The sequence below is a fragment of the Sceloporus occidentalis genome, unplaced genomic scaffold (assembly GCF_023333645.1).
Source record: "Sceloporus occidentalis isolate IW3139 unplaced genomic scaffold, rSceOcc1.0.p SCAF_1, whole genome shotgun sequence".
Classification (NCBI taxonomy): domain Eukaryota; kingdom Metazoa; phylum Chordata; class Lepidosauria; order Squamata; family Phrynosomatidae; genus Sceloporus; species Sceloporus occidentalis.
In genome coordinates, this window is record NW_028316981.1 from 103,407,294 (window position 1) to 103,427,890 (window position 20,597).

General features: G+C 39.8%; 1 protein-coding gene across 1 annotated transcript in view; it reads left to right on the forward strand.

Moving 5' to 3' along the window:
- The window catches only part of KCTD16 (potassium channel tetramerization domain containing 16), a 258,687-nt gene extending 241,822 nt beyond the window's left edge, over positions 1–16,865 (forward strand). Inside the window, exon 3 of the mRNA XM_089531208.1 lies at positions 13,018–16,865. Coding sequence (XP_089387334.1) covers positions 13,018–13,469 — 452 coding nt within the window. The 3' untranslated portion in view covers positions 13,470–16,865. The remainder of the gene's footprint in view (positions 1–13,017) is intronic.
- Positions 16,866–20,597: the final 3,732 nt, after the last annotated feature.

Genomic DNA, 20,597 nt, shown 5'->3' on the forward strand with positions numbered 1-20,597 from the left:
GTTGTAAAAATCCAGCCTCAGGAGTCCTGCTTGGTACACAGTGTTTTGATGCTGATCTTTTCAGGAGGAAAATAAAGCAGAGTGACAAATAATAGGATTGTTTCATAATGAACCCCAACTGGCAGGTGTACTAGTCATCTGAATGGTCTACTTCCATGGCCTGCCATTGGAACTTCCATGGCCTGCCATTAAAGGTCTAGGGGACGTGCCTTTGTTTTAATCTGGCAATCCTAGAATCAACACAGCCCTCTGCTTTTCTTGGAATAGGATTGGGGGCATAATTATAGGAACTCAAAAGGAACTCCTGAACCTAATCATTTACCACTGCATCATGTCTTTGTTATTTTCAGAGTTCTAGTCCCAAACTATAATTTTTCCAAGCTTTGCTTTGCTCATTCTGGCCACTAGTGGCAAGATTGGGATGTTTCATTTGTCTTGATGAGAGGAGGGGATAACCTTTGAAACAAGATGGAAAAGGCTATCTCAAAGCAACATCCTGTGGTGTGGACCATCCTACCCTCCAATTTTGTCCTTAAAGAAGGGATTCCTTGACTGCTCAGGATGCAAAGAATTAAATTCTTCGAGCAGTGACTCAAACTTTGCCCATGTCCTCCTGGCTGCTGGAGTCTTCCATGTCATTTGGACAGTGAATCCCCTTTGGTTTCAGCCTGACCTTTAAATGATTAAAATTTCAAAAATCCACACATATTTCTCAGCACCATGGATAGCACCATGGGTTACAATTATAGGTCATCTAGAGCAGATTCACCACTCCATTAATCAGTACCAGGGACACATTTCAAGGTTTGGGTGGGAGGGGCCTAATTCCTTTCCAAACCCTTCCCCATTCATATGAGGAAATTCCCTGAGCTACTTTAGCCTGAAAGGACAATTTGAGCTCTTCCACTGCAAACAGGAGCAATTTCAGAGAGGTGTGGAGAAGCGAAGATCACAGCAGAGAAATGCATGGGGTTATGCCGTTTGCCATAGGTCAATCTCAGGAATGAGAGGCTGCTTGGTGAGATCTATTCAGTCTCTTTCTGAAGAGGGAAGGCAAGATCAGATGCTAAGAAAGATCCCATTCAAAACAAAGAAGTGGATGTAGCCTGTGATAATTAACTGAACTGCACATTTATCATAATGTGTCATTGTTTACAAGCAATGTAATGGATCCGGATTGTAGATTTAGACTCCAGACTCTTAGGCTACCAAATCAGTCTAGCAAGACCTGGCAGCTGCTCAGCAACAGACAGCCCTAACCTGATTAAGTGATGTTCGCAAATGTAGTTGTAAAACTGCCATTGTCAAACAGCATGCTAGCATGAAGCAAGTGATGTAGAACAACAAGATTAGTATTATTACTGTGCTGCAGTTCTAATTCTCGGGCCCACTCTATGGAAGGGTGAGTTCCAACAAATGGGAGAGCAGAATGCTCAATCACTTCTATGTTTGGTTGATGCTTCTCCTGTTAACCTGGAATAAAAAGTGTGTGCATGTGTTTGATTGAGAGAGACCGCACGCGAGAGAGTAAGGTGTATATCCCCCCCCCCCCCCCCGGCTGCTCTTTTATCTCAGCCCAGAGATAGAACAACTTTTGCTCATGTCCACTTAATATCAGACCACCAGGTGAATTAAATACATTTTTATAGTAATGCTGCAAAATACTATAAAGAGATATGCAGTAATCTGAACACATCTATGTCTTCTAAGGGTCTGTCGAAGAGATGGAGCCAACATCCTTTTCATTAAAAAAAAAATAGGGAAAGAAGAGAGGGTAAGTCTGAGATGGATAAGGGTATGGTGACAGACTAAGGGAGGTGGAAAAATGGGCACATTATTTGCCTAAAAGTGTAAAGTAGAATTGGTTTAGTGGAGAGTCTGAGCTGAAGGAAGTTATGAAATTGTGGGGAAGGGGATGAAGGGAGAGAAGGAGTGAGTAATAAAAAAAGGTTTCTTTGAGGATGATGGGGGTCCAAAACACATTGAATAAATAATCCATTTTGAGACCACTTTAATTGCCCTGGCTCAGTACTAGGGAATCTGGAAATTGTAGTTCATTGTGGCACCACAGCTCTCTGACAGAGAAGGCTAAATGTCTCACAAAACTACAGTTCCCAGAATTCCCTAACACTGAGCCAAGGCAGTTAAAGCAGTCTCAAATTGGATTATTTCTGCAGTGTGTTTTGGACCAGAGAGTGTAGAATATCAAGGCTCTTAAATCCACACAGTGACACAGTCTCACACATAAACTCAGACTGGGATGCATGGCCTAAGGGAGAATGTGCATTGATGGGAAGAGAAGATGACTGAGCATCGTCTAGTAAGCTTGGCTCCAGTGGAATGACATTCATACAGTTCCCAGACTGTCCAAAATCCATATCTTGGTCACTTTCAGCGAGAGTATTTTAGTTCAATGTCAATCAAGTAATGGTTATAAGGTTCAGGTGTCCACATGAGGTTTGGTGTATTTTTCTCCAATGAGTGTTTGGGGCAGATGCATTATAGAAAAGATGATGATGATGATGATGATGATGATGATGATGATGATGATGATGATGATGATGATGATGCTTTTATTTGTGTACCGCCTTTCCTCCAGATACCTTTGGGATGGGGTTAACACCTTTTGTTCTTTTACTGTGATCATCTTCTTCTTCCTAGTCAGAAAGCTAACATCCCTCCCTTCCCTCTCTGTGTGTGCTTCCAGTCCATAATCTGTTACACACACACACACACACACACACACACACACACACACACACACACAGAGTTACAGAGACCCAAATCACAATTTCAAAGGTGGAATTGTCTCAGCCATCTGCTGATTCAGATGTTTACATGTTGTCAGAACATTCTCCTACAGAATTTTCTTTGTGTGACCTTTGCCAGTCATACTTAAGGCACAGAATTATGTTTACTATGCTAGCTAGCATCACAGAGCCAAAAGCCACACAAATTTAAAACGATTTATCACCAGCTATTACACCTGCTACATACATTACATTAAGATTGTCATATAATAAAAAAAATCTTAAAACCAAAGGAGAACTATCATGAATATACAGGAACATTCCAGGCTATTGACTCCTTTGGGTAACATTTCTGCATAATTTCAAATGGAAACGTATGCAGTTTCCTTCTTACAGTCAGATACATACATAGCTTCCAGCTTGTTCATCTGACCAAATGGAATGATGCTTCAGTTCTCCCTTGGATATCCTTATGCAGAAGCACCACAACTGAAGGTAGTAGCGGCTCTATTTAAAGCTGTTTTCCAAAATGTATATTAAAATAATCAATACAATTGGCACATAAAATAATGCATGGTTTTGGGATCTCCAAATCACCTCATGTAGATGTCATTTTTCATCAGTGCCAGAGAGACCTCAAAAGCCTGCACACATATTTGTGTTCTTTCTGGTTGTGCTAGTAAAACATTTTTTTGGGGGGAGGGGATTCTTTTTTCCTTATGGCCAGTGTAACTATTTTGGGTTCTAATCATAAGCATCATCAGATTGATTTCAACTATTTTGATTTGAAATGTTATCTGGGGTAAAATGTAATAGCTAAAAGTAGCAAATAAATAATAAAATAAATGATTTCAGAATAATCCTTAGCTCCATCCCACTTTCACCAGACCACTTCAAGGGACAAAATATAAAAAGCTTCTATAAAAGTTCACTTGAGAATAAAAGAAGTCATACTTCCATGTACATAAATGTAGTATGGCATGCATGTAACTTTTTTTGTAAAGGAAAAATTCATGAACGTGATCTAGTCACATATTCACAGCCATTCATGAAGACTCTCACTTCAGCAAATAATTCTTTGTTTTTTGGTTTGTTTATTTTCTAAATATTTGCTTTCATGTTGTCATTTTGGCAAAAACAAACAGGAAAAAATCCCTTTAGGGATTTAAAAGAGGATACAAGAGTTATTCCATGTTATCATCATGGAAGTATTTCATGGTTAGAATTTCCAACTGAAACATGGAAAGTAGCATTTATTTCTACCTTTTGAAATATCAGATATGTTGGTATGCTAGATAGTAATTAATTCAATACTTTTCATACGTTATTGCTTAATTCCATTTGCTTCTTTTTCCCCCCCCTGAGAAGCCTCTCTAATGTGAACACCTAGTTAGCTTGACCAATTCTCTTATAATGATAAAGCCATGGGGTTTTGGCATGACTCATGCAGTTTTAGAAATAAGAGTGGGGTGAAGGAAATAACACTTACTGGCAATTCAGGTGATCTGGAAACCTGGGGTGAACATTTTGACACTATTAATATCAGAATAAATGATAAAGAAGGACAGAAACTATTAGTGCTCAAAGCATTATACCATGATGGCTGTCAAACTTTATATAAAGATTGCAAAGATTTTTACTGCTGATGATAATGGTAAATAAAACCTCACAAAGAACGGTATGTCCACTATATGTTCTATCATTACAGGTGTACTTTGTTTCTAATTGGATGGTTGCCAGAGTCTATGGGTCCTTTTATGCTATGCAGTTTTAACACCATCAGCTTAATTTTACAGCCACAGCTGCATCCTATGGAATCCTGGGATTTCTAGTTTGGTGAGCCACTAGAGCTCTCTGGCTGAAATGTTTAAATATCCTTAACTAAACTACAGATCCTAGAATTGTGTAGGATGGTAGCTAAAGTGGAGTCACCATGCTATTATTGTGCAGAGGCTCTTAAACTGGCAATCTCTGTCCTGCCTGTGGAAGCCCTTCATTTTCTATAATAATTTTCTCTTTAGCTGAAATGATGGGAATTGCTACATTTCTTTCCAAGGGACTGGTGTCAGTGGTATTCAACTGAACCAGCTAATTGAGTAACAATCAATTGAGTAATACCTCTGCTCAATGAGGAGTTAAAAATCAATTGCCTGGGATTATTCCCAATCACTCCTGGAAATCATTCTTAATTTTAAAAGTCTTTTTTGTATGTGTACTTTAATTATCAAACTGTGTTTTGTGGTGTGCTGCTCCTTCTTTGCTTTTTATTGTAGTATATTTCATGATACCTGGATAATTGTGATCAGAGAGTGATGATAGCAACCAGATATTAACTGTGAATTGGCAACTTGATGACTTCTACTCCCCCTTATGTTCTGGTCAGGCCCCACCTGGAATATTGTGTCCAGTTCTGGGCACCACAATTTAAAAAGGATGTTGAAAAACTGGAGCATGTCCAAAGGAGAGCGACTAAAATGGTGAAGGGTCTGGAAACCATGCCCTACAAGGAACGACTTAGGGAGCTGGGGATGTTTAGCCTGGAGAAGAGAAGGTTAAGAGGTGATATGATTGCCCTGTTTAAATACTTGAAGGACTGTCATTTTGAGGATTGATCAAGCTTCTTTTCTGCTGCTCCAGAGACTAGGACCCGGAGCAATGGATGCAAGCTCCTGGAAAAGAGATCCCACCTCAACATTAGGAGGAACTTCCTGAAAGTAAGGGCTGTTTGACAGTGGAACAAACTCCCTCGGAGTGTAGTAGAGTCTCCTTCCTTAGAGGTCTTTAATCAGAGGCTGGATGTCCATCTGTCGGGAATGCTTTGATTTAGATTTCCTGCATGGCAGGGGGTTGGACTGGATGGCCCTTGTGGTCTCTTCCAACTCTGTGATTCTCTGATTCTCTGATTCTTTATTAACTTTGAACTGCACAATCCATCAAAAAGATGATGCCATCAAACAGAGGACTCTCCTCTATAAGTAAGACACAAAGCCACACTAGCTAGTATTCATACCAGCTGTTTAGCTGAATGTTGTGAAATATACTTAGTATACGTAGTTAAATTTACTTAAGTGGCAATGCTACACTCTAAAACTGGACAAACACAGTCTCTGTGTAAGAGGATAAATTGGACAGAGATCTGACATTAAAATGGCAATACCCAAAAATCAATTGTAGAACATTTCAATCTCCCTGCACATACGGTATGGATTTATTGGTTGCAGTTCTTGAATAAGGAAATTGCAAATGAAGCCTAGAATGAGAAACAGCTGAACTGAATTATATTCACAAATGCAAATCCATTAACAGAGGTTATGAATGAGGACAATGGCTTCATGGCACACTACATATATTAATATAAGAGTTCTTGCTACTTGTAACAAAAAGAATATTCTCAGAGAAGGTTTTGAACCCAAGGAAAATGACTTTTGATAAGTGATTTATTGCTTTCACACATCAACACTAATTGACCGCTATAAAGATCTAAAAGACTGATATCACTTTATGCAGTTCTTTGAATTTTTTTAAGGCAAGGGTCATAATTTGAATCCTTCTGGATCCTATTACTTTCCATCCCACTCCTACAACTGTGCAAATATGCTTTGTACCTGAGCATTTATTATCAATCTGTACTGCACCCAAAGAAATAGGCTTATATCCACTAAAGCTCATGCAAAAATAAAAAAAAAAGAGACTCCTCTTCCTATCCTCCCTTTTATGCTCCCTTTTATGTTACAAGAGAATAACATGGCTACTTCTCTGGAAACTACTTAAGTGGCAACAGTGTGACTCTCTGTGTAGGAATAGTGTGACAAAGGCCTGATCCAGATGGGACTTTGAGGAGCCATCATCACGTGCAAGGGCTGCCTGGTAGGCGGAGCACCCACACAGCCGACAACCCTTGCACGTGACAAGGGCGGCGCAGCTGCAGCGCACCCACCAGATGGGGTACGTAACAGGGATGTCACAGCTGCGCCACCTCCAAATGGGGCACAGCAGCTGCAACATCACCGCGCCATCACTGGCGCTTTGGGGCGATGGAAGTGCACTGCAAAAAGGAGCTGCTTCTGCGCGCTCTTTTTTTGCTCCACAGCAGCACCGTACAATTTGGTTGCTGTGGCGCTCCTGCGGAGCAAAGAGAGGCCCCAGGGACGCACCTCTTTCTGGTGGTCTGTATCCTGCCAAACAGTGTGCCAATAGTCAGACTTGTGACTAAGTAGAGATTTGGAATACAGAACAGATCATAACTGTTCCATATTCACATGTACTACTTATTATGATCGTGACACTCTTTTCACTATTGTAATTCATCCTCAACCTATTTTACTGGGTATCATCTGTAAGGAGGGAAAGAGGTGATTGAAGCATGGGTGAATAATGTTTCCATCAGGTTTGGGGAGATTGGGCCAGGAAGATTAACTAAGTAACTGATGTACAATACTGGTCACTCTCTGTGAGTGATGGCAGGGCGAGAGAAGGACAGTTTGTGGCAAATAGTCTGGCCTGTGCCCACTGATCAAGCCTTAAGGGCATCACTGATTCAGAAAAATAATAATGCTTTGATTACTTACTAACAACATCAAGATGGTTTTCTGTGACTCAAAGAGTGATGTATCAAAAGTTAAATGGCAGCTGGCAACTGCAAGACAAAGCATCTTGCAGTTGGCAAGACTTAGGTGAAGATCTGGAATCTAGTCAATGATGTGAGGGACTATATTTGGGCTTAGGAAGAACCTCAGTAAAGAAACTGATATTGGGAAGTACGTGAGTATAACTTGGTGCTACAGAAAACCATTTATTTTTATTTTTGGCTTTAGCTATGATTATGTATACATCACTTACTTGGCCTACATGAGCACTAAAGTGTGCAACTCCCTCTTTGAAATATTTATGAATTCTGAAACTTTCATGCATTTACAGATACAGCAGCCAAAAACAGAACAAGGCTTGCATCACCTTACCCAAACTAGGATATTTGCCTTTTATTTTAAAGGATCGGATGCTTGCATTTGTGGTCAATCTTCTAATGACCAGTAAAGAGAACTGAAAGTATAAATGGAACCTGTTTTGTGTGACAACATTTTATATATTTTATGACTACTAAATGATCAAACTAATGGCATATTGGAAATGAATTGTTATGTGCCATGTAAGGTTTATGAATACATAGAAATTATATTCAGTGAATCAAGATTTTACTGACACTGAGGTAATTTTAACTTCGTTATGCAGACTAAAGAACTGAATCATGGAAACTGGCATACTCAAATTAAAGCTTTGAACTAGTTTTACAAGTTATGCAACCTTGCTTTGTGTAGCTCTGTATCCCCTTGCATTCACTTGCTCTTTATTCATAATTCGACACATTTTCTGAAGTGTATTTTGTGTAACTTCCTGTTCCAAAATTATGCTGTATTTGGAGAGTGTGATTTATCATTTCCAATCATTTTTCATTCCTAATCATTTTCATTTTTCACCTAGACAATCATTTTATGGCTTCAGTTTGCAAAAAGCACAAAGACTGTTTATTACATTATTTAATGTAGATATTATCTTATAGGTCTTCTGACCAAATTAAATGCTCATGTCCATATGGGAGATGCCTAGTGCACCCTGACAACATATCTCATATTTCTTGGTTTTAGTGATGTGAACATAACTTTCTTGTTGTTTTGAGCCTTCATGTTGATTATGAGTTACGGCATCCTTACTGTAGGGGTTTCTTGGTGAGATATATTCAAGGGAAATTTACCATTGCCTTCCTCTAAGGCTGACAGTGTGTGACAAGCTGACCCAGTGGATTTCCATGGCTTAGTGGACATTTGAACCCTGGTCTCCCAGCGTTCTAGTCCAACATTCAAACCACTACACCATATTGACTCTGTGACTATAATGACTGTGTTTGAGTGATGTTTTTACTGAATGGGAAATATCTATGTCCTCTATGAACATGCCCATGCCATGGTTTGCAATGGATGACCTTGCAAGAGAGTGTAGAAGGTGACATACGAAAAACAAATAGATGGACATGATGAACCCAACTATAACTGACTAATGGCCAGATGATACCCTAAGATCCAGAGCATCATCCTACTCCTCCTTAGCAATTGAGGGTTTAAGCATGTCATTATATTTAATTTTAAAAGCAACTGCCAAGCTAGAGGTGATATGCAGCACAGTCCTATGCACACATATATGGACCTCTATTGAGAAAACCTATTTTACTTTTTTATAGGTATAGTACATGGATACAGTACAGGAGCCATCTTGTAAGCCACTGTATCTGTTCTTATTATTCATTCTTACATTCAGCTGGTAAGAGAGAAAAGCATCAAGTGGTGGAGATTTTCCTTTCTGTTTCTTTTTCTCTTGATTCCATTGATTCTGAATATGAATTAATTAGACATTTTGCAAAAACTGAAATTTTATCCCATGTGTTCCAGCCAAGGTCAAGGGAGCTAGTGGATGTGAACACGCAGAACATCAAGTTATCCTTGCCTGCTGTTGTGTTTTGTGTTGTGTGCCTTCAAGTTGTTTCCAACTTGTGGCAACCCTAAGGCAAGCCTATCAATGGGTTTGTTTGGCATGTTTCTTCAGAGGTTGCCCATTGCCATCTCCTGAGGCTGAGAGAGTGTGCCTACTATATAGATGTTAAAGGTAAGGGGCCTTTCAGGAAAAAAATGGTAGCAATTTTAATTCATCACTAAGATCTTTCCACGTTGGTGTCTCCCACAGTCAATATTTTAAATCTCAAGTTCCATCCTAAATAAGAAGAAACCTATGCATTGTGGTAGATGTTTATCAAAACTGCACAGAAACTCATTCTTTCCCAACCAAACCTTGTGATATGCTGATGAACAGCAAGAACAGCTTACACATTCAGCAGAATCTCTTGGTAAGGACCTTCCTGAACATTTCTGGTGACAAGTGGGAGTATGACATATTTGAAATTATGTTTCTATACATAGGAAAGCTGTATGTTCCAGAAAACACACTGATCTAACCTTTACCCTGACCCTATATGTAGGGTCTTCAAAAGTGGCAGAAGACCTAGCCAGGCAACATTCTGTAGAGATTTGGAAGTATAGTGTCTGTGGAAACACTTGTCATTTGATTCTGCACAATGTATAAAATAGAATTTGGGCAAGATGATTTTTACGGGCCTCTGTAGCTTTGTGTTCAGACCCAAAAAGAAGCTGATGGATTAGAAAATGAACTTCAGAAAGTTTATTCATGTCTGCTGTGATTTTGGTGTTGTACAGGTGCCTAAGAGAAAAACAAGAAAGATTTATATCTGTCTATATTTGTCAAAAGCTCAGTCACATCCATTTGTATCAGTAACTTTGCTCTGAAATTATTAGTACTTTTTTTAAAGATTGTAGAAAGTTGACAGTTGTGTTTTGGTATAAATCATCCTGTGATCGGGGATCATTCTGAATTGTTCTCTCTTTTTTGCAAGTAAACAACAGGTACCTCTTGCTATATTACAATGGGTTTAAACTTCAAGTGCAAACTAAGCATTTGTGAATCAATATGGCTCATTGGTGCATGTTCCAAAACCTCACATGTTCTGGTTCTAACGAAGCTTTTTTTGTGTGCAATGATTTTATTCAGGAAGAGGAGTTTTGGGCTTTTTTTAAAAAAAATCAATTTAGCCATTATTGAATTTCCCCCCAGATACTAAATACAGAAGAACTCTCAAAGCAAGTCTATAAATTAAATTAGCCACACAATTTATAGATTGTTGGACTGCTCCATGGAAAAGCAAAAGCAAGGTGGGGAAGAGAAGTTGTTTTCCAGTTGTTTTGTAAATGGTGGCTGTCATACCCTCCATCTGCCTAATTTGGCAGGGGCAGTCCTGATAAATATTCTTCTACCCCAGTTTTGCAGCTGCTTTTAATATGTCCCAGTTTCTCTTTCCTCCTCGTTTCCTTTAAACTGCTTTCAAAGGGCAATTAACTCAACCAGTGAAGAGAGGACAGAATCTTGTCCTTTCCAGTAGGCTCAGGCAAAAGGAAACTGCTACATCCTCTCCTAGGTTGTGTGTTCTTCTTTATTAATAATTTTGCCATCTTGACTCTGATGTAGCCTGGCTACATATATCCTGATTTGGAGAGTATGGAGTATTTGGTTGACAGGGTGAAAACTGCCAAAAAGTGTTTATGTTATAGGATGGCATAAAATGGGGCATGTGCTGGGGACCAAATTTTGCCCCCATGCCCTTTCTGTCAGGCATCTGGGAGGTGTCTTAGCCAGTTAGGAAATGGTGTGTTTTGTTTTGTTTTGACTGAAAAATTGCATTTTCGTGAGGTTCAGCACTTTGGAGGTTGATGGGGTAGTGGGAACACTTGGGGGGGGGGGTTGCTTAACACTACTCCTGTGGTCAGCACCTATTCCTGATTGCTAGATTGTGTTTTTTTTTTTTTCATTCATAGTGGAGTGTGACAAAATGTTGACAACTTGCTTTTACATTAAAAGACAAAACAGATTATCACCTTCGTTGACTTGCATCTCTGGAAACCATAACATAATTTCACATTTGTGTGTGGTGTTTCACTCATATGGAGTTAGCTGTGCAGCAGACACAATTATATTTGGCTTGATCCGAATGAAAGTTATGGTTTCCTCTGGTTGGAAGTGATAATTATGTTTTCCTTAAAGAGAGGTGACATGTAAATCGCTTTCTTTAATTCAGAAAGAAAAGGTTTCATTTTATTTTAAAATCTACTTGAGTTTTTCCTTTGGTCATAGATTTTTTACTCTGGGCAGATATATTCAGCTATTTTTTTCTTTAATGAGAATCAAGAAACCAATTAAGGCATATTTATTCTGTTGTGCTGCAACCACTTATGCCCACTTAAGTTTTATTGATTATAGTGGAATATAAATGCATGGAACTGGTCAGAGGACTGCAGTCATAAGCATTAGTTTTTGTTTAGATTTTTTTTTTTAATGCTAGGGGTTGCCAGCTGGTTGATTGCAAACCACAAAGACTGGTATTTTTTTCCTCTTCCCAGCAGAACATCAATTCCAACAGTGTATTGGTGAATTTCTCCTGTGCAACCCTTAAAATTGGATGAAAACTCACCATAAAACACAGGCCCATGAAAGAAATCCTCTGCAGCATCACTTGGCAGTGAGCTCCATTTCACTGAGTAGGGCTTACTTCTGACAGCATTGTCCTGTAGAACACCCTTTGCAAAAGGCATTCTGTTCTCTGCAAGGGCATTCTTTTGCTTTCCTAAGAAATGCAACCAGTCTTGCTGGGACATGGAGCCATTTAAAGGGGGAGCGTGAAGTTGCAACTCTATCAAAGAAAAGGAAGTGTCTTGCCTCTGCTTGTTTAACACTTAACACATTCTCTAACTTTCTTGGTGCTGAGCTTTCATGTGCCATAGGAAAAAACTGAAAACCTCAATATCACCTTATATTGGCGGTATCCTGACCGGTGCAAAGCGCCAGCCTGTATACATGCTAGGGTTGCCTCGGGGCATCCTTTCCAGATGCCCTGCAACCCTAGTACATGGCCGCAGCATTGTAATGGCGGCGCCTTTCTACATGGGCACCGCCATTACGACTTCGCAGCTGCGCCGCAGCCAAACAACGTGACATGGACGTGACGTCCTGGCACCGCTGCAGGGCACTTGTGGTGCCCTTTCAGTGGCACTAGAAGGAGCTCCTTTTCGGAGCTCCTTCAGCCATGTGTATCGCTGGCATGGCCTTTAAACAGCTGTGCCAGTGATACAGAGAGAAAGGGGCCAAGCGGCCCCTTTCTCCCTTTCCCCACTGCTGTCGGCTTTTTGCCGCTTCCCCGAGGCCAAGAAAAGCAGCGGATCAGGGCCTCTGGGGCTGCCGCTGTGGCAGCTGAGGCCCCGATCCTTCGGGGAAAGGGGTGGGTGCAGGCCGCCCCAAAGGGGCGGTCTGTATCCCGGCATTCTTGCCAGAACAAGGAAAGTCTGTCAGCTAGTCTGATGTACTGGTAACTGCCGTTGCTGCTCCTACTCTTCAAAAACTAATATTTGTACTCCTCCTCCTACTACTACTATTGATAATAATAATAATGGGGGATGGATGCTGTGTTTTCTTCTTCCACTTTAGCATTGCCTAGCACTAATTCAGGAACTCTGGTCTCTCTTGCCAGTAATATTTACTTAATGTTATGAAATCCTTTTTTCTTAGCTTATGAATGCAAGCGGCATTATAGTTCTCCTTGGTTGTTGGTAGGTCTATAAAAAGGGAACCTTGACATGTTCTTTGTTTGCCTTTGCAGGTGAGCCTTCCAGGTGGTCTTCATCACACTGTGACTGCTGCTGCAAAAATGGCAAAGGAGACAAAGAAGGCGAAAGTGGCACATCCTGCAATGAACTCTCCACCTCAAGCTGTGACAGCCAATCAGAAGCCAGCTCCCCTCAAGAGACTGTCATCTGTGGTCCAGTCACCCGCCAGTCCAATATACAGACTCTGGATCGACCAATCAAGAAGGGCCCAGTGCAGCTACTTCAGCAGTCTGAAATTCGGAGGAAAAGTGACCTGCTCCGAACTCTCACTTCTGGCTCTAGGGAATCCAACTCTAGTAAAAAAAAATCAGTGAAAGAGAAGCTTTCAATTGAGGAAGAGTTAGAAAAATGCATCCAGGATTTCCTCAAAATTAAAATCCCAGACAGGTTTCCAGAAAGGAAACATCCTTGGCAATCTGAACTATTGCGGAAGTATCATCTATAGGAATGGCATCAGGGCAAGGAAAATCACCTTTATTACAATTTATGAAATGAGTGTCTACATGATAAAAGGAATAAAATAATGATGATGATAATTTGTTAGGTCACGAAAAATAATCCATCGCTAGAGTACTGCCTAATTTGCCTGATTCACTGAAACATTTTGAGTCACACTATATACGATATATTGCTCTATGTATGAATATATATATTTTTATCTTCTTAAAATAGGAGGATTAACAGTGCATCTATTTGTTAATCTCCAAACATAGCTTGCAGTGCCACAAGCACATGAAAATGAACCCCTGGAAGACATGTGCAATGTGAATGTGGCAGTGCTAAAGTGGGGGAAATTTGTCCTGTGATCTGGCAGAGCTTGTGGTGGGTGGTGATTTTCTAAGCTGCATGCCTTCTTGAGTTCTCCTTTAACATCATTCCTTTGCAGAGAGGTCCAGAATGGGCAAGTACCCATAATTTTGAAAGAAAAATTAACAATATCATGTCAGTTTACACCAGGAAAGAGTGTATATATACATCTCCATAACACACACATTCCCCTCCTTTGAACTGTGTCTTCCCTCAAATGAAATTACCATGAATCATTGGGTGATCTATGAACCCCTGTAGAATTATGTACAGATTATGCATTCATCCCATTCTTTTTCTAGTCTTGATTTCTGGTGAGGTGAGGGAGGAAATCACAGTTGGCTCTGTTTACACCCCACAGATGTTGATGGGCCACAGACTGCACTCAGTTTAGCAGAGAACATCTGAAAATTAAATGATTGCAATCCAGAAGGCTGTGTGCACAAAATAATACCTTTTTTGTATTCACATCCAAATTACAGTTGGCCAACCATCTCTTTTACCTTTGGGGAGTTTAAAAAGAAGATCTAAAGATTCAGTAAAGGGAGCTGAGGAAATAAATACTTTAGAGTTTTAGTATTTTTCGTAGTGCACATATATTCTGAATTGTTGCCAGGTAGCCAACTTCTTGTTTAACTGGTCTTGCTGCTGTGTCTACTTGGTATGTACACAGAAATTAATTACAGGTATATTTTCTTTGGGCTAAATCCAGTGTTTGTCCCATGTAGAATAGACTCCTTAACCTCAGTGGATTCTCTGTAAGTGGGTGTAAATCGGCATTATTCATTCCAGTGAGTCCTCTCTAATTGGGACTTAAATTGGATTTAGCCTTTTATCTCCATACTGTAAAAGATTTATCATTGAAATGTTTGCATATCAGGTGAAGGGATGAGGTAGGGTCAATTTAAAAAGAAAATGGCAGCCCTTACTGAATCCAAGAGAAAAATGTTTACCACTGCCTTTTTTTCTAGTGGATATTGGTCAAAAGAAGTTGAGATCAGTTCTAGCTATGTGCAAAAATCACCCTTTTATTATTATTTTTTGTTATCTCTGTATCATTTAGGCTACTTTGTCTCCTTTGCCAACTTCCTCACATTGCACAAAGCTTTCAGATTTCCCAAGGGGTTTATCACACGGGAGGAATTTCTCTTAATTTCAAATGAAAAGAAAGTGGGACCAGAACGCATTCACATGAATTCGCTAGTTCAGCGAATTTATGTTAATTCGAATTGCGTTCAAACTGACTTCCCATTGCCCAAAAATAGCCTTCCATTGCCCAAATTGCATGTGATCACCTCTCACACAATAATGTGAAACCCCATGATTGTGTTCGAACTGACTTCCCATTGTTCGAAATTGTGTGTGGTAGTCTGTCACGCAACAACGTGAAGCCCCATGATTGCATTTGGATTGCCATTGGATTATACTTCCAATTTCCCTTGTCTAATAACGTCCCAAGTCTCCAGGAAAGAAAGGATGAAAATGTGGGTGAAGGGGGTAAAAAGGGAGATGTAAATGGCTCCCACTGCCTGGCTTCTAAAGCAAGGGCCCTGGTGGGTCATGCAGCTAAGTTGTGGATTTATATGAGCTTTCCAGGCACTGCTGCCAAGATGTCTTTGGACCAAACAAATGGAGGAGAGAGAGCAGGCTCCCATCCCCTTTCCACACAGACACAATTAGAAGAAATTATAGGGCTAACAAGATGCATTTTGCACTCCAGCTTGCAGGAAATTGATTGTTCAAGTGACAGGCAGCATGTCACTCTGGCTGCATGCATTTGAAAATGAAATTAAAAATTGAAAAGCATCCAGATGCACTCAGCTAATGGAGACAGCGTTCTTAGCACACTAGAAACTCCCTTTAAGGAGAAGAGCTTTACTTCCTGGCAATGTCTCTACTCTGGGCTTTGTGATGAATGAAAGGTTCTAAAGATATATACACCATGATATTTCAGGTCTCACTTGGGTTTCTTCCCCTTGAGAAAATGATTCAAAGCACAAACATTTGACATTCCTCTAAGCAACTTCCACAGTAACATTACCATTATACAATCTATTTCATATTGTCACATGGCCATACACAGTTAAGTGTTTGAGTCCTCACCTTATGTGGAAGTCTCCAGCTTGTTGCTGGGTTTGATCTAGATGTAGTTAATTCTAAGCCATTACAGTCTCTTGTACTTACATTAGTCTTGACTAACTTAAGCTCCATCGATCTCAGTATATCTGATCAAAGTATGCCTGTATTATTCAAGTTGTGACTACAACATCATACATTGGGATCCAACTTATTATTTATCATTTCTAATTTTATATATTACCTTTCATGATGGTCAAGAAGGGATGTGTGGTTCTCTCCTTGACCCACATATTTCAATGTTCATGACAACCCTACGAGGTAGGCTAGTTTGGGAGAAAGTAACTGCTCTCCAAGTTCACCCAGGAACCTCATGCTTCAGGGAGGATATGGGCTTCAGTGTCCCTACCTGACTCTCTAGATGTTATATTAGATAGCTGGCTCTGAGTATGCTTAGCATTGAGAGGCAGTCTTTAAAGATGTAACAAGTGAACAATTAGAAAGTGTAAGACCAAATTTAGGGGAACTCCTAAAGAATGCTCACTAACGGGTCATTCACATGTTGTTTTTAGCATTCATGCATTCGGGGTTTGTTGTTCACACTATGAAACCGCATCTCTGTGCACCTCTGTGAATTCCCTTGCTCACACATGTCAGCACTCAAATAAAGATGGAGTTGATGATGTGAATGTATTCAAAGAATGTTCGAGGCATGCAGAGTTTTATCCTGGGTCTATTTGCATCAAATATTCACACATCTGAGAATCTGAATCTTTTAGAATTATTTTTTAGAAAAACTCGAGGGGAAAAATCCAACATTGATTATCCTGGGATTAGTGTTTTTGGGGGGAACAATCCCCCCACAAACACCTTAATTGAATTTATTCCAAATGCATGCAAACAATAAAGATTCAACCCAGATTCTACTTGGATTATTTTCACCATCTGAATAACCCCTAAGAGTGCTTTTTAAAATAGCAGCTATTTTTTCATCATTAAGACAGAGTTTACAAAACTACTGATGGAAATATGTAAATGGCAACATTTGACCTTTCCAATGCTTCAGGTACAGAGTGGAAAAAAGATGATGGGCTATGGAGTCTCTTAGGAAACATCCTCCTCCAATCTGCATATTCATCCTGTAATTACTGGGTCTGAGGAGAAACACTCAAGTTAACAGGGAAGAGAAAAGCACTGTGGATCTGTTTGTATATTTTCATCTCTTTTACTTCTTCCTGTTCTAGAGGTAACCTCTGGTATGAGAAATAATTTCCAGGGCTAAACTCTGGCATAAATTAAGCCTGGCTTCTCTTTTGGTGTAAACTGAATGCAAACAGTAGTGTTAAGTAAGGTTTAGCATTAGTGACATTTTAAACAGCCTGTTAAAGAGATCATTTATACTAGAAAACTGATTTAATTCATTGGGGGGTTAATTGGATTAAACTGACTTGAATCCAGGCCTTCTGGAACTCTTTTGCAAATCAGCCTGGAAAGTTCATGTTTTATCAACGACAGTATTCTTGACAATACTTCAAGAGAAAGGTATTTCATAGCACACACGTGGTGAGCTGCTGTGTTAGATGAAGCACAGTTCATAAATTATTTTCAGCAGGGCTAAAGCCAAGTCTCTTGGCTTTATGACTGCAGTTTTCCTCCCACAATTTTGTAACTAAATTATTTATGGGGATATGGAGTTGCAACTGGATATGCAGAGGTAATTAGACAAGGGCTAAAGTTTACTTTCAGTCAAATATACTAGCCTGTCTGCATACAAAATATAGACAGAGCAGAGTTGGGCACTGAAGTTCTGCACTCTGCACATTTAAGATCAGATGAACCCAAACACTGTTTCTGTGATCCCCTTCTTGTCTCCCCCCAATGTTATAATCCATACCATTAGGCTGTAACTGTGACTGGCCATAATAATAATAATAATAATAATAATAATAATAATAATAATATGTTATGACATTTCTAATCCATCCTTTCTTCAAGGATCTCAGGTCAGCAGTTGTAATTCTTCTTTGTTTGATCTTCACAGCAACCCAGTGCATGAAGGGATAGGGACTAGGCTGGCCCAAGATCCCCTTATCAATATCATGGCTGAGTTGGTATTTGAACCATTCATGCTATAATCACTACACCACAGTGGAAATGTCATGGGACCAATGCTGATCACATCTCCTCACAAAGAAAGGGCAATGGCTGGATGGGAAAGAGCCATATGGTTATGTTATTGGCAACATAAGAAGAGGCAATTATGTATTTTAATATTTTACTACTGGGGGGGGGTACAGACAGCCCAAAAGGGGTGGCTTAGAGCTGCCCCTTTTAGGCTGGATCAGGGCCAGGACAAACAGATGCCCGGCCCCAATCCAGCCATCTGCCCCAAAAAGGAGCGGAAAAAAGCGCCACACCCCCAAGCGGGAGAGAAACCGGCTGGCATGTGATCACTGGTCTGGCTTCTCTCCCACTTGAGGGCATGGTGTGTCTAAATGCCACACCCCAAAGCCAGTCCCAAGCAGGCCGTCTGTTTCAGCCCCAAGTCTCTGCCTTCAATTCAAGTGACAGGGTGGGGTGGAATTGGAGTTTCAGTAATTAGAAAATTAAGAAGACTTGCACAATGTTAAGTAAAAACATTCTCAGAGGAGAACATCAAACATAATAGGCAATGGGCTTGAGGTGGTAGGATCCTTCTAGTTTTTCAAAGCTTTATAAGGCTCCTCCAATTTGCAGCAGTAACAGTCTACTGAGCTGACCTCATCCTTCACATCAGTGGTTCATGGCATCCGTCTATGGACCGTGACTTTAAGTAGCACTAATGTAAGAAATCTTTATTCAAATTCAATATGGGTTTAGGTGATCACTAATAAATAGATGAATGTATACACTATTATTCATCTTTTTAGTGTACTTTTACCTACTTTGTTTAATCAATACAAAATAACTCACTGACAATTTAAAAAATGCACATATTTTATCCATCAGGTGAATTCAGATAAACAGAAAGCAAATATGAAGTTGAAGGCTTTCACAGCCAGCATCCATAATTTTTTTTTTTTTTTTGGGGGGGGGGGGTATGTGGCCATGTTCTAGAAGAGTTTATTCCTGATGTTTTGCCAGCATCTGTTGCTGGCATCTTCAGAGAATGTTGGCATGGAAGTGAGTGGGGCATACATACTGTGTGACCCATCACTTCCTCTCAGCCAAGGGTCACACAGTATATATACTTCACTCACTTCCATGCCAGCATTCTCTGAAGATGCCAGCCACAGATGCTGGTGAAATGTCAGGAATAAACTCTTCCAGAACACAGCCACATAGCCTGAAAAAACCACAAAATACTACGGAAAGCAAACAGTTTAAAAACAATATTGTGCTCTAGGGTATAACAACAACAACCATAAAGTCTTAGGCACCTAGTGCTGGTACCCTAAACAATATTTAGGTGGCAGGAATTTAATAAAGTCCAGGTCAAAAATTGAAGGGGTCAGTTAACCCCAAACCACAGAAAAATCAAAACAACAGACTAACAATTCCAGTGTCAAACTGAGATTCAGCATCTACATATGAGTATGCCATATTTGGTTCCTTACTATTTGAACTTCAGGACAGTCTGAGAAATAGACCATTGGATTTATTTAAACAATTCAGTCATTGCATAAACTCAGTGGTCTCCCATGGTCAGGCAATGGGCCTAAATTTAGCAATAGATATTCTAGCTACTCTCTGGTCCTTTGAGATACTGAAATTTATTTTGTAATGTACTTCTTCTTTTTTGTTTCCTGTCTAGCCTCCAGGCCCTCCAGATATCCATGGTGTTTCTTCCATGGTCCAAACTGGGGTTTGGAAATATACCCAAGCTGACTTAAATGATGAGGTTTCTGCTGTGCCCCAAGAATAGTCATGGTGCTTTCCTTGTGGCTAGCCTGACTTTTAGGAGACCGTGATTCTTTTCTCCCCAAATAACCAAGCAGCAGTCTTTGTCAAAAATAAGAAATTAGTCTTTTATCATAAGCTCTTGATAAGAATCAGTCATTTCCCAGGATCATCATGTGTTCACAGTTCTTCTCACTGTGAGTCACAAAGACATTCTAGCATTAATTCATCTTAATAGCAAATTATAGAGAAAAATGAATGCGAGACTCATTGACACAGTAACACTTCAGGAGGGATTTATCTTATATTTTACATGTTGGATTGTCAATGAGGCACAGAGTATTTCTCTTCTGCAGAAGCTCAATGTGACTGAAACACTGAAATCTCAACTACAGCAAGCTTCTTTTTTATAATTTTAATATAAAATGGGATATTGTAGTGCTAAGCATTATCCAGAAAGAAAGGAGCTGAATATTCCTATTTTCTTTTGAAGTTGAATAGAACTGGGTTCCATTTAAACAAGCTGGTGAAGGGATTAATATCTGTAAGGAGTAGGGAAATGGACCACATAAAATATATCAAGCTAGATTTAATGTATGTGGACCCCCATCCCAGCTTTAGATGAAAAGGTCTCACCATTGCCCTCACCAAATGAGTCTTAAAAATTTGACATTCAGTCCTAAAGGCATGCATATTACCAAATCATTCCATATTATTACTTGTATATCCTCCAGTACAGAGCTTTGGTGTACCCATGGAGCAGTTCAGTGGAAGATTGTGAATATGGCATTTACTTCCTCCATTGCAATGG